This window comes from Notamacropus eugenii, chromosome 4 (assembly GCF_028372415.1).
Source record: "Notamacropus eugenii isolate mMacEug1 chromosome 4, mMacEug1.pri_v2, whole genome shotgun sequence".
Taxonomy (NCBI): Eukaryota; Metazoa; Chordata; class Mammalia; order Diprotodontia; family Macropodidae; genus Notamacropus; species Notamacropus eugenii.
Window position 1 is genome coordinate 21,456,105 of NC_092875.1, and position 23,210 is coordinate 21,479,314.

General features: G+C 45.1%; 3 protein-coding genes across 9 annotated transcripts in view; 2 read left to right on the top strand and 1 right to left on the bottom strand.

Annotated features, from left to right (window-relative positions):
• Positions 1–23,210, bottom strand: part of LOC140499107 (uncharacterized) — a 392,730-nt gene that overhangs the window by 131,684 nt on the left and 237,836 nt on the right.
• Positions 1–23,210, top strand: part of LOC140499108 (uncharacterized) — a 264,366-nt gene that overhangs the window by 30,491 nt on the left and 210,665 nt on the right. The gene's annotated exons all lie outside the window — the stretch shown is intronic.
• Positions 1,762–19,416, top strand: SGSM1 (small G protein signaling modulator 1). Of its 5 annotated transcripts, none has more exons than XM_072600132.1 (4): positions 1,762–3,647; positions 9,223–9,319; positions 9,963–10,130; positions 11,298–19,416. In XM_072600132.1, exons 2-4 carry the CDS (start codon positions 9,250–9,252, stop codon positions 11,384–11,386), a joined length of 327 nt encoding a protein of 108 aa, XP_072456233.1. In that variant the 5' UTR covers positions 1,762–3,647; positions 9,223–9,249; the 3' UTR covers positions 11,387–19,416. The 5 variants fall into 5 exon arrangements, with proteins under 5 accessions (XP_072456233.1, XP_072456234.1, XP_072456230.1 ...); XM_072600133.1 differs by having other exon boundaries at positions 1,762–3,398; XM_072600131.1 differs by lacking the exon at positions 1,762–3,647 and adding an exon at positions 5,369–6,855.

The window sequence follows — 23,210 nt, forward strand, 5'->3', positions numbered from 1 at the left end:
GTTAGTGGTGTGACCCTGAGCAAGTTACTTCACCCTGTTTGCCTCTGTTTCCTCATCTGTCAGATGAGCTGGAGAAGGAAATGGGCAAACCACTCCAGTGTCTCTGCCAAGAAAACCCCAAATGGGGTCGTGGAGAGTCAAACATGACTGAAGCTATTGAACACCAACAACATATTACCACCTGCTCTGCCCAGGGAAAATACATAAAATGAGTGCTAGATAGTAGACTTTTAGGTTCCTTCCTTGAGGACCTCCCCTTTGTATTTTCTTAGAGCTCTTTTGGATCTTTGCTTTGTCTATAACACTCAAACTTGAATCATTCTTTTGTATGCCTTTAGATATTTGGGGTCTAGAAGCCCTTGGAGCCCAAGGATCCTGGTTATTTATTTATTTTATCATCTTTTCCATTTAACCAGTTTTTTTTTTAATTGAAAATACTTTTTGAATGAAGACCCACTCCCCCACTTCTTGCCAGTTCTACTTCCTCAATATTGGGAAAGCAAGGAAGACAGGATCCCCTGTCATAATCATGTAGCCAAGCAAAAGAAATCCCCAAATTGGCCACATCCAAAAGAGTAAGTCTCACACTGTACTCTTTAAGTGAGGACATGGTGAAATAGGTTCATCATGAGTCCTCAGGAATCATGGTCCTTTACCAATACTTATTAAGCTCCTCCATATGCCAGGCCCTGGCCAGGCACTTGGTGTACCAAGGCAAAAGTGAAACAGTCTGTGCACTCAAGGGACTTACATCCTGCTGGGGGAGACGACATAAGGCCCCATAAACAAATGTCACCTCTCAGTTGCCCTAGGCCTTCGGCTAACTGTATAAACCTTATAACATAAAGTTTATATATAAGCTGGGGTGAGGAACCTGTGACCTTGAGACCACGTGTGGCCTCTAGGTCCGTAAGTGTGGCCTTTTGACTGAATCCAAATTTTACAGGACAAATCCTTTTAATAAAAGGATTAAGTAAAAAATAAAAAGATTAAAAATTGTAATAAAATTTAAATAAAGGGACTTAAGGATCTAGAAGGCCACATATAGCCTCAAGGCCGCAAGCTTCCCACCCCTGATATATAAGAAGGTTGCCCCTTCACCAAAAGGTTCCCCATCCCAGCAAAATCACACGTCTCCTTTCTAGCCCTGTCTTTCTGAGTAGCATGAGTATGAATGAAAGTAGGCCTCTTAGAGGGCTGAGAAAGAGGGAACAGGTTTGGCATGAAGAGTCCCCTCCTCTATCCCTCCTTGTTGCAAAGGTCAGCTCTGTTTGGACTGCTTTGGCATTGAGATCAGAAAGAGACCCAAGCAAGGCCCTTCACTCCCTAGGGACCTTCTTGCTCTGGGACCCAAGTGGAAGAGACAGATGGGTATACCTTGGCCCAGAGTCAGCAGGTGACTCAATTTGTCACCTGCTGCCCCCCCAACCTTTTTTTTTCCAACCAGGCCTGGGAACTAGATCCAGAGGAGGGTCTGAGGAGAGGGTGGGCTTCATTATGGGTGGGTCTGACTTAGATTCAGAAGAGATCAATCAACTCAAGCCATACCCAGCTTTGGAGCCCCAAGAATCCCAAAGCTTGGCCTTGGGCCCGGATCTTTAACATTTCAGGCTTGGCCAGTCCTTCCTGTCCCCACGGTGTGCATCCCTAGCCTCCTATCCACGGTTATTGGGTTGACCCCTAAGACCACATGCCCACAAATGCTCTTTTGTGTCCTTTCTTTTCCCCCGTGGTTATTTCTTTCTTTTTTTTTTTTTTTAGTGAGGACAATCAGAACATTCCTTTTCCCTCCCTGGAAATCACAGAACCCAAAGACTGTCCTGAGCTGCTTCATCGAAGAGTCTGGTTGGGTTCCTTAGTTCACTTGGAGCAAGAGATGGTGACTCAAGACCTGCTATTTCTGCCTCGGAATGGGTTTGGAGATGATGAGATTTTGAAAGTAAAGACTGGTTTCCTTTTTGGCGTAATAGGAAGAAGCCAGACCTGTGGGGGGCATCCAGGGCCTGGCTGTGTGATTCGCCCAAACCGGCAAGACAAGGCATCTCCCTTTTCTGGGCATCCATTTACCATCTACCAGATTGGGCATGGCGATCTTCAAGCTCACTTTTGGCTCTAATAACTCTATATTCTTCATTCTAGATCTCTATTAGCTCTGTCACTTAGTGTTCTAAGGACCCTATCAAGTTCTGGACCCCTCCCAGTTCTAACCTTCAGTTTTGTCCCTCATTTTTCCTAGTCCTTCCTAGTTTCAGCGTTTTGTATTCTAAATCATAAAGCTGTGATTCCACAGTCTAAGGACAATATCAAGTTCTGGACCCCTCCCAGTTCTTCAGTTTTGTCCCTCATTTTTCCTAGTCCTTCCTAGTTTCAGCGTTTTGTATTCTAAATCATAAAGCTGTGATTCCACAGTCTAAGGACACTATCAAGTTCTGGACCCCTCCCAGTTCTAACCTTCAGTTTTGACCTTCATTTTTCCTAGTCCTTCCTAGTTTCAGCGTTTTGTATTCTAAATCATAAAGCTGTGAATCCACAGTCTAAGGACAATATCAAGTTCTGGACCCCTCCCAGTTCTAACCTTCAGTTTTGACCTTCATTTTTCCTAGTCCTTCCTAGTTTCAGCGTTTTGTATTCTAAATCATAAAGCTGTGATTCCACAGTCTAAGGACCCTATCAAGTTCTGGACCCCTCCCAGTTCTAACCTTCAGTTTTGACCCTCATTTTTCCTAGTCCTTCCTAGTTTCAGCGTTTTGTATTCTAAATCATAAAGCTGTGATTCCACATTCTAAGCTGTGATTCCTGACATTCTGTGGATAATCCTGGTATGTTGGGAATGGAGGGTAGGGGTGGGCATGAGGAAACCAGTCATTAGCCTTGGTTCACCTTGGACCATGTCAGAACTGGAACTCTCCTCTCCCTCTCCTCTCACCCTATCCCATGAAGTGAGGAGTTCCGTGGCTGATGGGCTGATAGCGACAAGATCCCAGCAGGAGAACCTCCTCATGGGTCAGCCCTCAACCAGCATGTTCATTGGGGCACTGGACCTTGTCAGGACCTCTGAGCAGCTGGATGGCACTGGTGCCTTCCCTCCATTGATGCTGTCCGATTTAGACTAGGTCTAGCTTGTGTGGGGGCACATTGTCTCCCCCATCATCTGGGCTCCTCCAGAACAGAGGCAGTCCTTTGCCTTGTATCCCCGACATTTAGCACAGTGACAGGCACATAGTGGGCACTTAGTACTACTTAGTAATAAAGTCCTAAGGGCTGACTTGCCCAAGGTCACACAGAGCCAGCATCACTGAGCCACCAAAGGCCATCAGAGGCCATCTGGTCCAAGCCGCTCATTTTACAGGTGAAGAAACTGAGACCCACAGAGGGCCACAGATGGAGAGTGGAACAAGGTTAGTCTGCATGGCTGGGATTATGGGAACCCAGCTCCGCTACCTCCAAATCCAGCTCCACACTCTGCCTAAAGTCCTGTGTCATAGAACACCGTGAAATCCTTCACCTGCCGGTGTCAGCATCTCAGAAATGCCCCGAGGGACTTTGGCACATCTTAGTGAAGGTGTGCCAGCTGGGTGAGCTGGCCCTGCCCTCTCCTGTCTTCAGGGTTCTTCCAGGAGCTTGTGTGGGCCTGCTTCCCTTTACGGGTAGGCTTTCACGTTGTTCGTTGGTGTGATTATTGTTTGCACACGCACATGCACACACATGTATAATATTTTATATGTAATATATGATTACATCCAATATATTCTACATGCTCATCCATAAATATACGTATAAAATTGTATCAATGACAAAAATATGTACACATATAACATGTGTGATGTATTCTATTGTATATCATATAATCATGTATAGCATAGCTTGTTACATATTTGAGGTCCTGAAGAATCAGATACAACTAAACACAGAGATGCATCCATGTAGACATACTCTACCTATATACACATGCACACACATATGCATATGCACACACATGTATACATGCATGTATTTGCACACATCGGCACACATGTATATAGTCATGTGTATATGTTTGTGTGTTTGTATGTGTGTATACACATATATGTATACGTGTGTGTGTGTGTGTGAGCGTATGAGAAACCACAGCTGGCCTTTAGAACTGAGGAAGCGTTCTAAAGGATCTGGAGGAGATGAATACAGAAGTCATCTCCCTAGAAATTCTGTCTTTTGTTCTGACATCACCGTCCTTTCTGAATTAGCCCTCCTCTTTCCCCAACCCCTCAAGCCATCCTTTGTAACAAAAAATAAACAAGAAAGGGTTGGGGAGCTGTGGGGGGACAGTGTCAGCAAAAACCAGACAGCAAATCATGAGTCTGAGGCAGTGCATGCACCCTCCCCCACGGTGGCAAACAGGTGTATTCATTTCCTGGGGGCAGGTGGAGTTTCTGCTTTGGTCACTGCAGTTACATCACATTCATCTAAAAATGTTTTTATTGATTTTTTCACGTCATATTTTCCTTGGTGTCTCCCCTCTCTCGTAACAAATAGTATTTTTTAAATACAGAAAGAAAAATATGACAAAGTCAGCATGACTCATAAATACATTGAAAAGTCAGAAAATGTGCAGCGTTCAGTTCCTGTGGTCCCAATTCCACGAAAGAGTGGCTCAGGGTAGGAGCGGTCTCTCCAGTCTCTCCTTTGGAATCACATAGGATTCCATTCACTTTCAGGCAGGGGGTTTCATGGTTATAAGACTTAGTCCTTAGCCTGGCCTAGGGTGGAGTTCAGAATGATCCCATTTCAAAGATGAGAGAGAAGGGCTCTAGCTCTCCAGCTTTCTTTTGGTGGGGTATGGAGGCTCTTCTCCCTGATAGATTCTACAGGACACTGAGTTTTTTATGACTTTGGAGCCAAGGCCAAACCAGGAAGCCATTCAATTTCCCCTTGACCTGGATTTACTAAATGTAGAGCCCTGCACTAATAAGTAGCTGGGTAGGACTGGGGAAAGACAGGGAGAATGTCGTTTCTGGGGTGGCAGAGCATCTGTCCCTAAGCCTAGGACCATAGATGGGACCCAGTTTAGCCTGGATGGTGTGGAAATAATGGGAGCAGACCTTAGGTATAGTGGGGATTCTGCTGATGAAGGTGGGCTCCCTCTCAGTGAAGGCTTCAAGGTCAGGCTGGAGGGTCACTCATTGGGACTGACTTGGATGACAGACTTGGCCAGATAAGTATGGAGTTGAGTGGGTGGCCTCCAAGACCATGGGAGAATCTGTGCATGTAAAGAAATGTTTTTTCTTGGTGGTCCTGAGGGGAAGGGGTATGGACGTCATGGTTTGAACTTTCCAGTCAGAAACCTCATGCTTACATCCTCCAGTGATAGCCACAAGTGTACAGATGAGTCAGTATCTGTGTTTATATCTCTATAGAGGTAGATGTAGATGTATACAGACATATGTATGTATATATATATATACACATATGTATATATTGTATGTGTGTGTGTGTGCGCGCGCGCGTGTCTATCTATATTTTGTTTTGGAGAAGCAGTCAGGGTTAAGTGACTTGCCCAGGGTCACACAGCTAGTATGCGTCAAGTATCTGAGTCTGGATTTGAACTCAGGTCCTCCTGACTGCAGGGCTGGTGCTCTGTCTACTGAGTGAATATCCACTGAGACTAAGCCATGCTGCCTCTTAGATGGAGTCCCGGATCTGTTTCTGAATGAGAGACAGGCCAGTTCAGGGTCAAGACTTTTGGTTTTCTGTGCTAAGAGTATTCAATTTGGAGTCCTAAAACCTGGGTTCAGATTCTGCCTCTGTTAGCTACTGTCTGTGTGATGTTAGGTAAGCCACTTAACCCTTCTAGGCCTCAGTTTTCTCACTTGAAAAAATGAAGGGGACTGAGAATGGGATGACCTCTGAGGTCCTGTCTGGCGTGAAGTCTTTGGGCCTATGCTCCAGTGACGTTGCTTTGGTCTGTTTAGGAAAAGTCCAGTGTAGAAAATTCCATCTATGGATAAATTTCAGCAAAGCTCCTCAGTAATTAATAATCTCAGCAAATTGTCTGGAGTCAGAGAGGTCTTGCCCAAGGCCAGTCGATCAACCAACAAGCACTTATCTATTGATTAGTTGAACAGTTACTACATGGCAAGTCAACCAGCATTAATTAGGCACCATGTAAAGTGTAAAATAAGCATTTACTAAACACCACTTAGTACATATCAAGTCAACAAGCATTTATTAAACACCACTTAGTAGATGTCAAGGCTGTAAGCATTTATTAAGCACCTACTATCTTCCAGGCACTGTGCTTGGCACCAGGGACACAAAGAAAGGTAAAAATCATTTAGATAGGATTTGAATGTGGGATATGTTAACTTCCAAGTCATCCCACAGCCACAATGCTATGGTGTCTCTCTTACCATTTGTTTGTAAAGTGTATTCCTTTTCCTTGGAAAGATCAGTCTTGCTAAACCAGTTGTTGGTTGGTTTGGGCAGGAGATGTCTCCCAGAGAGAGAGACTTGTGGGATGGCCATAGCGTTGTGGAGGTGGTGGGAGGCCTTTTACAGCTAGGATTGTTCACCCCCTGGCCTGGGAATTTGCTGGGGCAGCCCCATACCCCTTTATGTGGAACAGAGGGAGTAGGCCCTTATCCTGTCCTTCCCAGGTTTCCCTGGGGCTCAATCATTGTTGGAGGTTGAGTATATTTTCTGAATGAAGCCTGGGCTGTGCTCACCTGATTTCTGGGCCACCAGGTGACCTCTTGAGGGGGAGGGGCATTGTTTGAGCCAGTGGGAGAAGGGCCCCTGAATTTTCATCTTGTCTTTATCAGCAAGCATGCTTCCTCGTTGTCTGCTAAAGAGGAGGTGGAGAACGTCACTTTTTCTGAGGTGAGCTAAGAGAAGGATAAAATTTTGAAGGCAGGAAATCTGGGTTTCTGTGGTCCCATGTGCTGAAGTTTAGAGCTGGGGTGGGCCTTAAAACAGTTACTGTTGGGCCTGCAGAACCCACTGTCAAAGCTGGAAGGGGCCTCAGATTGTAGGACATCAGTTCATCAGTCAAAAACATTTATTAAGCACCTTATTAAGCCAAGCCCCATTGATACAAAGAAAGAAGTAAAAATGAAACAGGCAAATAGATGGCTAAATCCAAAGGATAAGAGGAGTAGAATGAATGGGATGGGCTGCAGGGTGATTTTATCGGTATAAGAAGCTTCTAGTGCCAAGGGCACCTACTTGGAGAATTGTCCAGGACATTCAGTGACTTGTCCAGAGTCATTTGGCTGGTATTTGCCAAGGTAAGATTTGAACCCTGAGGAAGAAGGAACACCATGTTGAAAAAAATAAAGTAGGAGCCTTTTGCTAAAATAAAAAATACCACACAACCCACATTTATTAAGCACCTATTGTATGCAAAACTCTATGCTAGGGGCTAGGACAAAGTTAAGCTGAGACAGATTCTGCTCTTGTGTAACTTATAAAGACTCATGGGTGTCAGCGGAGCTAAGTGTGACTAAGAGATACAGCCATAAGGAGCAAGATAATTGGACTGGATGATTTCGGACATCCCCTGCTCTAAGGCCCTTCCCAGCCCTGCTGTCCCCTGTTCTAAGGCCCCTCCAAGCTCTGACATCCCCTGTTCCAGGGCCCTTTCTGGCACTAACACTCTGTGTTTCATTTTCCAGGGACCCTGCCAGCTTTCATGTTTTTTGTATTATATATTCTAAAGTCCCTTCCTGGTCCCACCTTAGGTGTTCTCAGGTATCTTCCAATTTTAGTATTTTCAGTTCTAGGGGGAGCTAGGTGGTGAAGTGGATGGAACCCTGGTGTCTGGAGTTAGGAAGGCCTGAGTTCAAATATGCCACTAGACACTCAGTTGCTGTGTGACCCTGTGCAGGCCAATCAGTCAGTCAACAACCATTTATTAAGCACCTATGCTATTTGTGCCAGGTCATGCTAAATGCTATCTGCCTCAGTTTCCTCATCTATTAAATGGGGATAATGGTAGCCCCTACCTTCAGGGATTATGCTGATGACATGAGCTATTTTCAAAGTGCTTAGCATGGTGTCCGGCTTGCAGTAGATGCTGTATAAATGTTAGCTGTTATTACTGTCAGTAGGCCTGCAGACCCCTTCCTGTTCATACGTCTTGTGGGCTTCCCAGTGTGGTTCTGACCTCAGATGGGAAAGGAGGTGTGGGTAAGAATAGGGGAGAGCAGAGGCATCCCCTTCCCACCAAGCGTTTAGGGGAATGGGAGTAAGTAGGGCCTCCTTCCCCACCTCCCAGGCCCTGCCTCCCATGCAATTTCCTCCCAGGGGTTTCCGGTGGGCTAGAAGATCCCAGAACACCCCAGATGAGGAGTGAAGCCTGTTTGAAGCAGTCCCCTAGGCCAGTCATCCACTTGGGCAGAGGTTTAATTGGAAGGATGCTAGGAAGATAGCTGGAGGCACCATAGTGCACAGCATGCCAACCCAGTGTTCTTTTTCACAGTACCAGGCCACTGCCTTCTTTTTGGCTTTTGGGACCCCAGTGCTTAGCACAGGGACAAGCACAGACTAGGTGCCCAGTAAATGCCTCTGAAAACGGAATTCTTGCCTCTGGGGCCAGCTCCTTAAGCTGTCTCTCAACCACATTGTTAAAATAATAAAATCTCGTGTTTCTATAGCACTTTAAGGTGTTCAAGATCCCTGTCCCCCATAATACTCTTTGAGACTGGCAATCCAGAAGTTATTATACCCACTTTACTGATGTGGAAAATAAGTCTTAGAGAAAGGAAATAATTTGCTCATAGAATCATACTATTCATTCACATTTCTGGAGAAGACTCAAGGCAAAGATGTGAGTGATCATCATCTATTTCAAGGGCTGTCGTGTGGAAGAGGCATTGGCCTTGATCTGGGTTGTGGTTGAGTCTTGTCCGTGACCCCGTTTAGGTTTTCTTAGCAAAGATACCAGCGGGGTTCACCATTTCCTTCTCCAGCTCATTTTACAGATGAGGAAACTTAGGCAGACAGGGTAAAGTGACTTGCCCAGGGTCACATAACTAGCGTTTGAACTCAAGTCTTCCTGACTCCAGACTACTCTGACTGAATAACATATGTGGTAGGTTTTTTGTGCAGATACATTTTTTCTTCTTTTTCTTAATGATCCAAGTCTTGGGGAACAACTGGCCAATAATAGGCTCCCGGGGTCAGTGGGAGACCCTCCTTTCACGTGCTCTCAGGTGCATTGGCATGACTCTTTCTTCTCTTGGGCAGATTTTGGACTCGGAGCTTTTTGAGCTCATGCACCAGAACGGCAATTACACACATTTCTACTTCTGCAACCGCTGGTTCCTCCTGGATTTCAAGAGAGGTACGAGCCTTGGCAGGGGTTGGCTGCCATGTTGTACCATCGAGTGGGAGGGTGGCAGCTCAAGAGCAACTGGGGATAATAAAACTTAAAGTTCTTTGGAGGTCACATAATCCAACCTCTTTATTTTGCACAAGAGGAAACAGGCTTATTGGAGTTAGGGGACTGACCCAAGGTCACACAGCTTGTAGTAGCAGAATTGGAATTCAAGCCCGGGACCTCTGACTCCAATTTCCAGTTCTCTTTCTCCTACACAATAGTACCCTTAGAAGTAACCAAAGCATGTGTCATGAATTATATAAGACATTTCTAGAATATTTTAACATTTCTATAATAACACCATTGGAGCCTCACAAGAACCCATTAAAGTAGGTTTTATTATTTTCATTTCTATAGCTGGAGAAACTGAGGTATGAGTGACTTGATGTTGGGGGGTCTGGATATCCCATGAACTTGATGTTTTTGATGCTGGGCCATAGGCCGTCAATGCTGTTGGGTATCCATCCATTGAATGGGATGAATAATTAGCCATGGATTGAGCTGAGTTGTTCTTGAAGGTGGTTGAGTGAGGGGCAGGGGGCAGTTTTGAACAGATGGCGTGCTGTCTCTGACACTCTCCCGAAGCTGTGCTTTGGTGTTTTCACAGAACTCGTCTACGATGATGTCTTCTCTGTCTGGGAGACCATTTGGGCTGCAAAGCACGTCTCTTCCTCCCACTACGTCCTGTTCATCGCCCTGGCCTTGGTGGAGGTGTACCGAGACATCATCCTGGAAAACAACATGGACTTCACAGACATCATCAAGTTCTTTAACGGTACCACAGTGGCCGGGTCCTGCTAGGGGAGGGAGAAGAGGAGGGGCAGCTCTGGGGGTCCAGAAGGAAAATGGTACTTTGGAATAAAACAGCTCTTGTTCAGGGCTGACTTGGTGGTGAAATAAGGAGGAAGGTTTGGCAGAGTGAAATCTGTGCACTTGAAGTTCCATTATTTCAAAAAACAGAGTGACAAGATGACATCCTTCCATTGAATCTCTTTGAAGAGAAGGCCTGTCTTCAAGACTCCTCCCAGCCCTGACATCCCCTCTTCTAAGGCCCCTTCCAGCCCTGACATCCTCTGTTCTCAGGTCCCTCCTAGCCCTGACATTCCCTGTTCTAAGTTTACCTCCTGGTAGAACATTCCATAATTCTGTTGAGGGATGGGATGTAGAGACCCCAAAATACTGACAGCACGGGTCTTGCGTGAATGAATTTGACACAAGCCTTCTTAAAGCCAAAGAAAAACAGTTTATTAAAGATTTGCCATATGGGTTGACTCTTAAGGAGGCTAAACATTTGTAACACTTGTATTCACAAGTGGGCCAGATAGAATCTCAGCTAGACAGTCTGAGCTGGATCGAATCTGAGTGCCTTCATGGAGGTGAGATGGAAATTAAATACAGAAAAAGACTGAGGGAAGAATCCAGGTGTCACCAAGTAGTCTGGGGTGCCAGGGATGGTCTTGATAGATCAAACCCAGGGAGAATCCTGATATCCTGATGGGAGTGGCCGGTAGTCCAGACTATCCACAATCCAGTCTGGGCAACTTGGACTTCAAAATATGCTAAGTAGTCAAGAATGTCAAAAGGATGCTAAGATCAAAGAAACAGAATGCTAAATGGTGATCAGACAGGGAGTATCTGGGCTGGGAGAAATGGAAGGGGAATCCAAGGGCCCCCCTCCCCCCAGGGGCAGACTTTCCAGGGCTCTTTAGACAACTGTAAAAAAAGCCCTCCTGATCCAAGGTGAAAAGATCTTGGCTTGGACTTGTACCCCATGAATTCTATGAGGATTTCTATAAAATGAGTACCACTTTCTGAGCAGTCCTGGTTCTCCTCCTGCCCTCCTGCCTCCTCTGATTCCCTGCTTGGAGCTGGTGGTTTCACAGGGTCCAGGGCTGTTTGGAACATTTTGGTCACTTCCATTTTCTCCCCTGTCTCTTCTCAGAGATGGCAGAGAGACACAATACTAAACAGATCCTGAAACTAGCCCGAGACCTCGTCTACAAGGTGCAGACTCTGATCGAGAATAAGTAGAGGGCCAGTGGTGGTACCAGCATCCCCTGGAAGTTCCTGCCTGAGGCTTTGGTTGCATCTTCTTTCGTCTGGTGGTATCCACGCTCTCCAGAAAGACTTTGGGACCTGGCCCAGGACCCACGTTGTGCTGCCAGCATCTGGAAGGGTCTCCTGTTCAGATCTGCAGCTGGCAGGAGAGGGGTTTGTTCCTTCGCTACAACTTCATTCCTATGTGTTCAACCAAAGATCTCCAAGTCAGAATCGTCTCTTTTAGGGGGAGGAAGGGGCCGACTGGAAAAGAAAGGAAGTGTTTCTCCTTTGCCTCACTGCTCTTCCTGTCTTCCCTCGAGTTCCACCTCCCCTGGTCCAAGCAGTTCCCCTATCTTCTGAAGAGCAGGGGTAATGGGGCCTTCCAGGAAGCAGACCTGGGAGAGTCCGCCCTAGCTGCCCCAGGCTCCCTCGTACCCTTGTGTGAACAGTGGGCAGGGTGGAGAGCCACAGATGACCATAATGAAGGAATCTAAGTCCCTTTCACCTCCTTCTACCCACTGCCAAGATCTACTGGCCCCAGTCTAGCCCAGAAACCCCAGAAATATACAGAATAGCCCAGCTTCCTTTCTGATGTTTGGGTATCTGTTCGATGCTGCTCCTTCTTCCCTTCTCCCAGGAGGACACCCTATTTTTTCCTCAAAGGGGAACCTTCTTTTTTCACACCTCAGTGCCAGCCAAAGGTCTGGATCCCAGCAGACAAGGATTTCTTCCTGAGAGCTCTCACTGGGGCTAGGTAGGGCTGTCTCGTGGTGAACTCCTAAAGGATGGACAAGATCAGAGAGCCCTTCCTCAGTGTCCCCTTCCTGGCTTTTTTTTTCAAATTTAGGCAGAAGAAAGATGCGGATTAGTCCTGTTGGATGACCCAACAGGGAACGGTGGAGGTCTGGCTGGGTGGAGCCTTGATGTGCCCAGAGTGGGGCTGGGGTGGGGTATCTCCCTAAGGTCCCGCTGAGAAGTCGGTCTATGTTAGGATAAATCTACACCCAAGGCTCCTTCCTCTTCTGTTGTCCAGCTGGGACAGCCTCCAGCCACAGACTCACCCTAAATGCATTTTCTCTCCCCCACCTTCCCTTCTATGAGCTTGGTTTCCTCAGTGCCCTAATTGTGATTCAAGGCCACAAATCAGAGAAAGGCAGCCCCAGGTGGGAGAGTGAAGCTCTTTCCCACATCCCCTCTTTCCAGAAAATCATTCAGTGCCCTGGCCATCAACCTGCCTAAAATCTCACCACATAAACAGCATTGGATTGGTTCCAGGGAAACAACAATAACTACGTAAAACATGGCCAGTAGCAGGGTGTAGAGGATAGGGCTTAGCATCAGGAAGAACCTGTGTTCAAATTCTGCCTCAGACACTTATTACCTGTGTTATCTTGGGCACGTGGGCCTCAGTTTCTTCCTCATCTCTAAAATGAAAGGATTGGATTGGATGGTCTCTGAGGTCCCTTCCAAACTCCAAGGCTATGATTCTGTATACCATGAGCTACTCAGTATGTGTGTACAATCCTTGAGTTGGAGGTGAGAGAAGCAGACACAGTCTGTGGGAGCTGTAACTCTCGTTTCCAGAGATAGAAAGTTATCTCCTCATAACTCTGGGAGACAGTTGCCTACGTTCTCTTATTCTCAGTTTACAGATGAGGAAGTGATTAATTCTGGGTCACACAGCTCCTGAGTGTCTGAGCTGGAATTTCAAGCCAAGTCTTCTGGCCCCAGGTTCAATTCAACAAACATTTCTGAAGCACCTGCTGTGTGCACAAGAAATGGAGCAACCGCTACTCCCAGTGAGCTTCCATTCTCTACCAAATGGCATCTAGCAGCAGTATTTGCGAGGCATCATCCATTTACTCCAGGAGGAGAAGGCTCTCTTGTTATCTACCCTGCATTGTCCTCTCTCCCCTCTCTGTTGGATCTGGGTCTTTTCTCTTGACTTAATCTTCAGAAGAGCATACTTGGTGAGCCATGGGGAGTGTTGAGCTTCCCTACTCTGAGAAACCATCTGTATACGACTTTCAAAATCCATCTTATTCCATCTGAAGTCTGAGTACTTAACACTGATCACCAGATAGAAAGTGGCATCTTCTTCTATTCCACTTGCGGTCATCAGCCTGGTCTCCCATCACTTTCCAGGTGTGTAGGAACAAAACAATCAAATACATAAGAAGGCCCCTTAGAGAAATTTTTAAAGATCCGAATATTCCCAAGTTGTCATGCTTTGGACAAAGTGCCTGAGAAATCCTGGAAGCCTCTTCTCTCTGTTGCGATGGTGTTCCAGAAAGCATCTCTTGGCCATTTGGAATCCCTGGGACTTACCCTATTTCTTGTGAATCTCATGTTTCCATACGTAACCAAATTTAAGCAATTTGCGAGTTCTTTGGCAAATGGGACTGAAGCTTTTCATTGTTATATATGTATATTGCAGGGTTTACCAGAGATTTGTCTCTCTTTTCACATATACACACATATGAGAGGCAGGGTGGTACAATTCAGTACAAATCAATGAGCATTTATTCAGCCCCTACTGTGTGCCAATCACTGGGCTAGGTACTAGGGATACGGAGACAAGACAAAGGAAAACAAAACACTGTCTGCCTTCGAGGCATTTATAGTTCACTGGAGGTGCTTACATTCTGTAGGACAGAAGGCATATATTTGCTAGATTTGGAGTCAGGAAGTCCTGCCTCTTCCTAGATGTATGACCCTGGGCAAGTCATTTGACCTCTTTCAAACTTCTCTACTAAGTTAGAGAAAAGCGTCAGTCTGCTTGGGTGTAGGAACCCTCCACTGAGAAAATCTCAGATCCTTGATGTATTGATATCTATCTATGGACAAATGTAGAGAAGTCTATGAAGGGGGTCAAGCTAATATTACCATATTTATTTATTTATTTTGGGAAGAACCTTTTTGCTTCTGAAGACTGTATGGCTCATGCTTCCCCTCCCTTTCAGTGGTGTGTCCAGATGTCATCTTCTCATGTCAACTCTTCTGTTACTCCCACAAAAAAATTAAGGGCAGAGAAAAGACCTTTGATTCTCTTTTTCTTTTGTGTGGATACATGCCCACCTGTCTGAGTTGAGGACTGAACGAGGCTATGAAGCTGAACGTAGCCCTGATGTGAAGTTTCAACATGTACATTAATATATATATATACACAAATGTATAGGTACATTGCATATAGAGATATATTAGGTAACTTTGACTTATTTATTGCCTAACCTACCTCATGGAGGGGGGTGAGGATGGGCATTTTCAATTTTGGAATGTTTAAAACAGCCTTGGAACTAGTTACTTGCCTGCTCTTTCAGGCAAGTGAAATAGAATGCTGGTGGGTTTTTTTGTGGGTTTGTTTCCTACTAGTATCCACTCTCGAGGTGGATGATTTATGTGAGCTGGTCAGTTTTCAAGTCCTTGTTCATGAGACTGGTTTAAAATGTAGGAAGTGTCCTGTGTGTTGTCTATGTAGCCCCCTCTTTGGCTCAACTCTGGTTTTAACATTCCCAAGAGCAAAGGCAGTTTTCTCTAGAAAACACCTGTCTCCAAGAGGCTTTCAAAAATGAGCTTCTCATGAGCACCAGCCAACTGTGCTCTAGCACAGCAGCTTTGACCGCAGGTAGCAGCAGATTCTGCCTAGAGGAGAAAGAAGCGGTGAAATGCCATGCTGGAGATCAGAGTAGTTTTCACATCAGAGGGAAAATTTCCATCTCACTCTCTGACTTTTTCCATGTAAGCATTGTATAGATACTGACAAGCTTTTACATCAATGGTTCTCCATTTTTACCAGCCCTGCTATCTCCCACACACCACATACCTCACCCAAAACTCGCTGAACATATCGGGAAATGGCACCATGTTAAGTGAGCCACCAGTGGGGCCAGCCAAAGTGAGTTATTAAGTTGGGCCAGAACCACAAATCCAGATGTTGTCAGATTATATACACATGTTCAAATTCTAGAATACCAGCCTGTGAAACCATCCAGAGGTGACTTTAGAGAATTTCTGCTTATGGGAAAGAGTCACTTGGCTGATGGACCTTTTTGTGGAACAAGAAGAAAGGTCTATCATGGCAACCCAGAGAGAGCACCCAAAGGAGTTTTTTCAGGGGGGGCCATCCCTCTAGCTTCCCATATTTTTTGGTGTACATGTTGATCATTTAAAAGTAAAGAATCATCTTTCCTTGAAACTGGGGTTGAAAGCTGAATCCCTGCCATTTGTAACTCCTGCCTGTCACTGGTGGTTAAGTAACTGATAAGAGGTAGACATTCCCTGCCCTACTAATTGCACAAAACCAACAATGGAACCGGGGTTGACCTTACATAGTGAGTTTCCATTGGAAACTATATATTTTTAAAAAAAAAATACAGATACTATGAGATATCTGTTTACATCCAAGTGGCATACTACTTGAGTATGGAGCTTTTAGATGGTGGGAAATATGTCCCACTCACTCCATCCTAGAAAATTGGTTATAGATCCAAAATACTAGAAAGTCATAAAGCAGCAGTGGGTGGTATAAAGGGTTCTGTATTTTTGGTCTGGAGCAACTAGGAAGTGCAGTGGATAGAGCACCAAGGCTAGAATCAGGAAGACCTGAGTTCAAATGTGGCCTCAGTCACTTACTAGCTATGTGACCCTGGGCAAGTCACTTAACTTTGTTTGCCTCAGTTTCCTCATCTGTAAAATGAGGTGGAGAAGGAAATGGCAAGGAGTTTGCCAAGAAAACTCCAAATGGGGTCACAAAGAGTCAGGCATGACCGAAACCACATCAGCTGCGTTTTTGGTCTTTGTGACAGTTTTTTGTTTGGTTCTTTTGATGGTTACTAAAGGAAATCTGTGGGATGGCAGATGTTCCTGAGGTACCCATGGCCTATGGCCCCTCCACCAGCCTTACTGTTTCATATTCCACCAGTCCCATTGTTCTGATTCTGTACTATATCTCAGTTGTCACATTATTCCTTGGTCTGCCAGTCTCATCATTCCATGTTCCAACAGCCCCTTTTTCCCCAATATCATTCTTCCAGCATCCACATTCATATATTGCAATGGCCCCATCCTGTTATGGTCCCAGTACCCCAATGGTCCCATTGCTCTGTCATCATTCAGCCAGCTTCACACCCCCCCCCTCAGCCTTAGTTCGGTGTACACAGGCCTTTTGACATGCACCAGAACTTCCCTCTGAAGCTTGCAGACCCACATCTAGGCTTGCCCTTGTGGGGAGCAGGGTGCCCACATACCTGTTGAACTCGCACAAATGCCTAATCTAATGCACTATGGCTCTCCTTGTTCTCGATGGTATATTTTTACAGACAACAAAAAAAGTCTAAGTTGATATTTTTGCTTTTTGTAAAGGACTTCTTACACAATTGCATTCATTTGAATTTTCTGTAGTCATGGATGAAGGACTGGCCACATCTTCTTTAAGCATTCCTGATGTGAGTTTTGGAAGTATGTGGTCTTTGTCCCCAAAATGTGTGTGTCTGTGTGTGTGTGTGTTTCAGGCATCTTTGCCTCTTGTAGTGTTGAAACTGAAAATAATGGTTCTGTGAAAGATTTCATGTGGATTGGATTTATTCCACTTAAGACCAAGATGGCGGCACAAAGGTGTTTGAGTGATATCCTGGTGTGATTTCCCTTCTCTTTCCTGGGCCTTTTCCTCTCCCAGCTGACCAAATGGAAGACCATGGGTTGTTTTTTAATTTGGTTATGAAGATGATCCCAGAAAAGTCGGAGCCATGACTGCCTGGTTCGGGAAGAAAGAGAAAAGCCATGTTGTTTCCACCATGAACCACTCTACTTAATCCCTACATTTTGGAGTGGGTACAAAATATTTCACAGTTCTTTCCCTTTCCCTTCTCCCTTTCTTCTCCCTCTCCTTGGAGACTGATGTGGTGAGCAGGCAACATAGTAGAAAGAATTATCAAATGTGGTGCCAGAGAACTCTGAGTTTGAACTATAACTACTATTACTGCCTGCAGTGTGAAACTTTCAGGAAGTCACTTAAATTTTCTGTGCCTCATTTCCTCCTCTGTAAAATAAGCTTGTTGGTCTAGGTGATTTCTAAGGTCCCTAATTTTTATAATTTTCTCCTTAGAGCTTCTCCTAGGGCAGGGGAGCTGAGCCCAAGATAATAGGAAGGAGCTCACCCATTCTGGTTCAATGTCCCTCTTCCCTAACACCAACCCCATTTATTAAACACTTGCTGCCTTCCAAGTGAAAGGCCTTGGAGTAAGAAAGACTTGGATTCAAAGCCTTCTCTGACACACACCAACTGTGCGACCTTGGGCAAGTCACTTAAGCTCCTATCAACCTAGGCAACTTTCTGAGATTCTAGAGGGAATTTCCTTACTGAGAGTTCCCTATGCCAATGAAATCCCAGATCAACCTCCTCCCCTCCAAAAAAGTGTTCTAGGCACTGTAGATGTTAGACATATAAAAACAAAAATGAAATGTTACTGCCCTCAAAAAGCTTACATGCTAGATGTACACAGGTAAGTAAATGCTAAATAGAGAATCCCAAAAGTCAGTGCCCCTTAAACCTTATTAAGTTCTAATAAGCTTAAACTATACCAAGACCAAATAAATGGAGTGGAATTTTTGGGAAGGAGCTCCTCCTGTAACCATCCCAAGGGATGGACCAGAATCTTTTCCACTCATGTTTCCTCCTCCTGCCCTCATAATTCCAGTCCTTTTCTTTCCTTGGGGTGTTTGCCTGGTTTTTACCATCACCCAGACTTCACTGGCATTTCATTCTTAGTCCCCCTTTTCTCCCTTGATAATTCATTTTATATTTTGCCTTGGGACTTTAAAGATGCAACAGGGGCCCAGGAGCACAAATCAAGCCCCATCATCGTTAGATATAGTACCACAAAGGTTAAAGGTCATCTAGGCCAATGGCCTTAATTAAAGGAGAGAAAAGTGGGGCCCAACAGGGGGCTTTAAGTCCTGTGGCTATTGAGTAGCAGAAACAGAATTTGACCCCTAGTCCTCTGAGTCAGATGATGCTTTTCCTTTGGATAAAGGCTCAGAATGGGGACTATCCCATCTGCACTCACAAAATCCCCAGGTATCACTTACTCAAAGCAGGAAGTCACTTGGAGGGCAAACCTCTCACTCATGGATTCTCCTGGAAATGAGACCAGTGTAGGAAGGAGAAAACAGGTGTGGGGTGGGTAGGCAAGACTCTGAACTGTTTACCCTAGAGGACCCCAGGCTGCAGCCTCTGGAATTTTAGGGCATTAGGGATGAGGAGAGAGTTAATAGTCTGAAGGTATGTACCCAATAGCACAATTCAGTTATCTTTGAAGTGCCAACTTTCAGTCAGGAATATACCTGCTGCTCATCAACACCAGCAAAGAGAGGTGACTGAAATTACTGAAACTGATCCTAAGACCTCCCTTCTTTGGAAGCCGATTTCAATAAATGGGTGGCCTCTCTGGCTGTTATGGTCACAGAGCTTGGAAAATCTGTAGCCATCGCCCTGTTCAGGAGTAAATTAGGCCCCTCCTACCTTACCCACCCCCTCAAGACAGGATGTTCCAACAGGGTGTTCATTCACTTGGTAGGAAAGTCACCGACCCTCTCCTCCTCCTCCAAGTCCATACGGTCTCTGGTTAAATAGCCCCAGAGAAGGATGAGAAAAGACTCCAGGTCATGAAAGTCTGGGTCTTTTTTGTAGTAAATAATGCATGTGCGACTTGACATCTAGATTCAGTCTCCAGGGTGATGCTGGACTGTTGTGACTCTAGCTTGGATGCTGTCCTGGTCTGAGAGAAATCCTTCTGTATGAGATCAGTCAATGTTGTGGCTTCTTTGGTATTATGTATCCGTGTCACCCAATTTATGAGCACATGTGATCTCCATGTGGTGGTATAATATATTTTATATGGGTTTTGGCCCTGCCTTTTTTTTTTTTTTATTGTAAATTGATTGTTTCAGAAAAAAACAACAGTTTCAAACTTTGGTCCCTATGGTCTGTGTGTTTTCAGAATAATAAAATCGTTACTGGTTGGTCTCTGGTTTTGTTATTGGGTGAGGGGATATTTGCAGGAAGTGAAGTAAAATGATGATGACGACGACGATGATGAGGATGAAAACATCTATGGTTTACAAACTCTTTCGAGCAGCCTGGTGTAGTAGATAGAACTAACCTCTAAGTCAGGAACTCCCGGGTTCAAGTCATGTCGTGTCTCTAACACACACTGGCTGTGTGGCCCCGGGCAAGTAAGTCATTCTAGGCAGCCCTCCAGACCAAGTGGAAGGGAAGGTGTGGACCTGAATTGGTCAAGTTTCCTCACCCAGGAGTTCCCTTTGCCACTAAAATCACAATCCATATTCTTAAACATTCTGTAGATATTATCTTGTTCCTCACAACAGCCCAATGTAGTAGGTGCTATTATTATCCCTGTTTCACAGATAAGAAAACTGAGGCTCAGAGAAGTAAGGTACTTGCCCACAATCATACAGCTAGAAAGTTTCTGAGTGGTTATTTGAATTCCAGTTTTCTTGGCCCTATGTTCAATATTATACTTGTGTAGAGAGGGAGTGGAATTAGTTGATAAGCACTAATTAGTCCCCTTCTGTATATATATACCAGACATTCTGCTGGGTAAAGCCATCTGTGCCCTGTTATACATATACATATAAGTGCACTGATATATGCCAGCCTCCATTCGAAGTATTGGGAATACAGAACAAGTAAAAATAATAAGGTTCTGCCCTCAGGGAACTTAAATTCTAATACAGTCAAAGGAAGGTGAAAAGGCTGGGGAGAGAAGAGAAGGTGCTTGAGCCAGGCAAGATGAAGAAAGATTCCAGAGAGGCAAGAAAAGTGGGAGAAGGAACCTGACTGGTCTGGAGGCTGTTCCCTAAAATGGAGGTACAAGGAAAAACTGTCAAGAGGAAGGGGATTTGAGGAGAAAAGATCTCTGAGTGTAAGAAAAATGCTGGGGATGGGGAAGAAAGACTTGCATGGAGAGGAGTGAAGGACATATTCTAAGGCCCCTCCCAGCCCTGACATCCCCTATTCTGAGGCCCCTCCCAGCCCTGACATCCCCTGTTCTGAGGCCCCTCCCAGCCCTGACATCTCCTGTCCTGAGGCCCCTCCCAGCCTTGACATCCCCTGTTCAGAGGCTCCTCCCAGCCCTGACATTTTGTATTCTAAAGATGCTCTTTTAACATTTCCCATATCCCAATAGCCCCCTCACCTCCATGCTTCCATTGTGGAAGCCAGTGTCCCCTACTGCAGCCTCCCTCAGTCTACTCACATCATCCACACCTGGGAACTTTTCAGGCCAAGAGTAGAGGACCAGTCTGTGACCCAGAAGCTTCCCAGTGCCCTCTGCACGTGATCCAGAGGCCCACTGAGCCAGAACATCTACCTCTGTTTCCCTTGTGCCCAGGACAGGGTGGGTGCCTTGCCTCTAATAGAAGATTGTGGAAGTGCAGATGTCTCGCAGAACTGGATGTTGTCTCCTGGATGGAAGAACTGAGGATCCCAATGCTAGGACAGAAACAGCTTGGAGGTCAACCAGGCCACCCCCTTCATTTTGTAGAAAAGGAAACTGGGTACTTGCCCACATTCACTGGGTAATAACCCTTAGAGGCAGGATATGAACCCACATCTGAGACTTAAGAACCAGCGCTCTTATCCCTGTACCACGTGGTCTTCTGGAGAGGTGGGGCAAAGAAGCCTTGTAGAGTAGCCACAACTGCTTAGAACTGACCACCTAGGCAGCCATAACTAAAATCTCCATTTCTCCAAAAATCCTTACATAGAGTCTGTGTGACCAACGCAACTATGAAGATACAACTTGTGTTCAAGGCTTGAGAACCCTTTGAACCCAGGGGTTTAGACCTATATATTATGCCTTTTTTCATAGACCAATGGACTTCAGAAAGAGAAAAACATTAATCTGACCCCACTGTCTTTCAGAAGCAACCTGTCCAGGGTCACAGATAAACTGTAGAGATTTGAACCCAGGTCCTCTGACTTCCTCAGCTGATCTAAGTCTTTGGCCAAAAGTAGATCTGGATGACAAGAGGATATAAGGGGATGCACTTTGAGCCCCTTAGGAAAGAGATAAAACGTAATCTCAAAGGAAAATTTAAACTGGGTAGAGGAAAATCTTCCCAGCAATGATGAGATCTATTCCCAAGTGGGATGGGCTATGCTATCTGTGGAGTCCTCTTCCCAAGTGGAATGGGCTATTTGTGGAGCCCTGTTCCCAAATGGGATGGGCTATCTTCAGAGCCCTTCAAAGAAAGGCTGGATGTCCACTTGTTGGGGATGTTATAAAGAGGATACACATCCTTGAGTAAGACAAGATGGCCTCTAAGGTCCCTTTGAACTTAAAGATCCCATAATTCTGTGGTGGTAACTCTATGAAAACGAAATCAGAGTTGGAAAGCTAAGCCATTCTGGGCAGGAAACCCTGGTCTCAAAGCTCTCCCTCCAGGGAAGGAGATGCAACAAGAAGAATTTAACCATCTGAACACTTCTCTCCTGTATCCAGGCTGTTGGGAGGATATTTTTAAAAATATTGCCATTGTGATGGTGGGCATACTAATGCACTGTTGGTAGAACTAATGAATCTCAACCATTCTGGGAAAGCAATTTTGAATTATGACTCACAACTTGGATTAGTGGTTCTAGTTTCCAGAGAATGAGTCCCTATCCAGTGTGCCCCAATATCAAACAGCTAACATATTTTTAATATCAATATACCAATTCATATCCATTAGCTTTTACCAAAGGATATTTACTGACAAGATATAACAAGGACCAAAGTATAATAACATCCTGCAAAGAGTCTGGGACATACTTTCCCATAGGTACAGCCTTACTTCGAGAGGGAATGATCTCAAGCTTAGAAAGCACGTGTGTCCAATGATTAACTCACAGCTCCTGTTTGGATGGATGTTCTTTCTCCTATTGTGAAATTCTTGTGAAGTTTCCCTGGGGCCTGGGTAGTTCCCTGATGGACCCATGGCCTGGGTCCCTGTAGAATCCTGAAGCTGCCTCCTCTCTGCATGTCTGGCTTGTTTTCATCTGCTCTTTAGAAGACTTGTTTGTCGTGGACCAGTCTCTCTGAGGACATGGCAATAGTGAGGGATCTGGAGGGAAGTGTGAAACTCTCTCCGTGTCCTCCCTTGCTGCCCACCCAGCCAAGTATAAGCTTCCTCAAGATACCAAAATTTGACTCCAATAGCAGTTGTTGGAAAAACTTCTACTGGAATCTTCTTCTATACCTAGATTTAATTCTGTAAGGGGCAGCTGGTTGGTACAAAGGAGGGAATGCCTAGCCTGGAGTTGGGAAGACTCGTCTTTGTGAGTTCAAATCTGGCCTCAGACACTTACCAGCTGTGTGACTGTGGGCAAGTCACTTAATGCCATTTGCCTCAGTTTCTTCATCTGTAAAAATGAGCTGGAGAAGAAAATGACAAACCACTCCAGTATCTTTGCCAAGAAAAACCCAAACAGGATCACAGAGTCTGAAATGACTGAACAACAATCCTTTAAACCAATCTCAATATATTTCCTATGTAGCATCACTTCATTTCATCCACTGATTTAGAGCATTTTATTCCTTCCAAATTGAATAGAGACTTTTCTCCACTTAGTCTGTGTTTTTGGTTGATTGATTATATTATGTTGATTATGGCGTTCATGCCAGGTGATACATTTGATTGATTCTGTAGCTCAAAGGGGGTGTTCTCACCTGATCAAGACTAAAGCAAACAGTAAGTGCTTAATAAATGCTTTCTGATTGTTGCAATGTCATATAGTAAAAGGACATTCTATTAC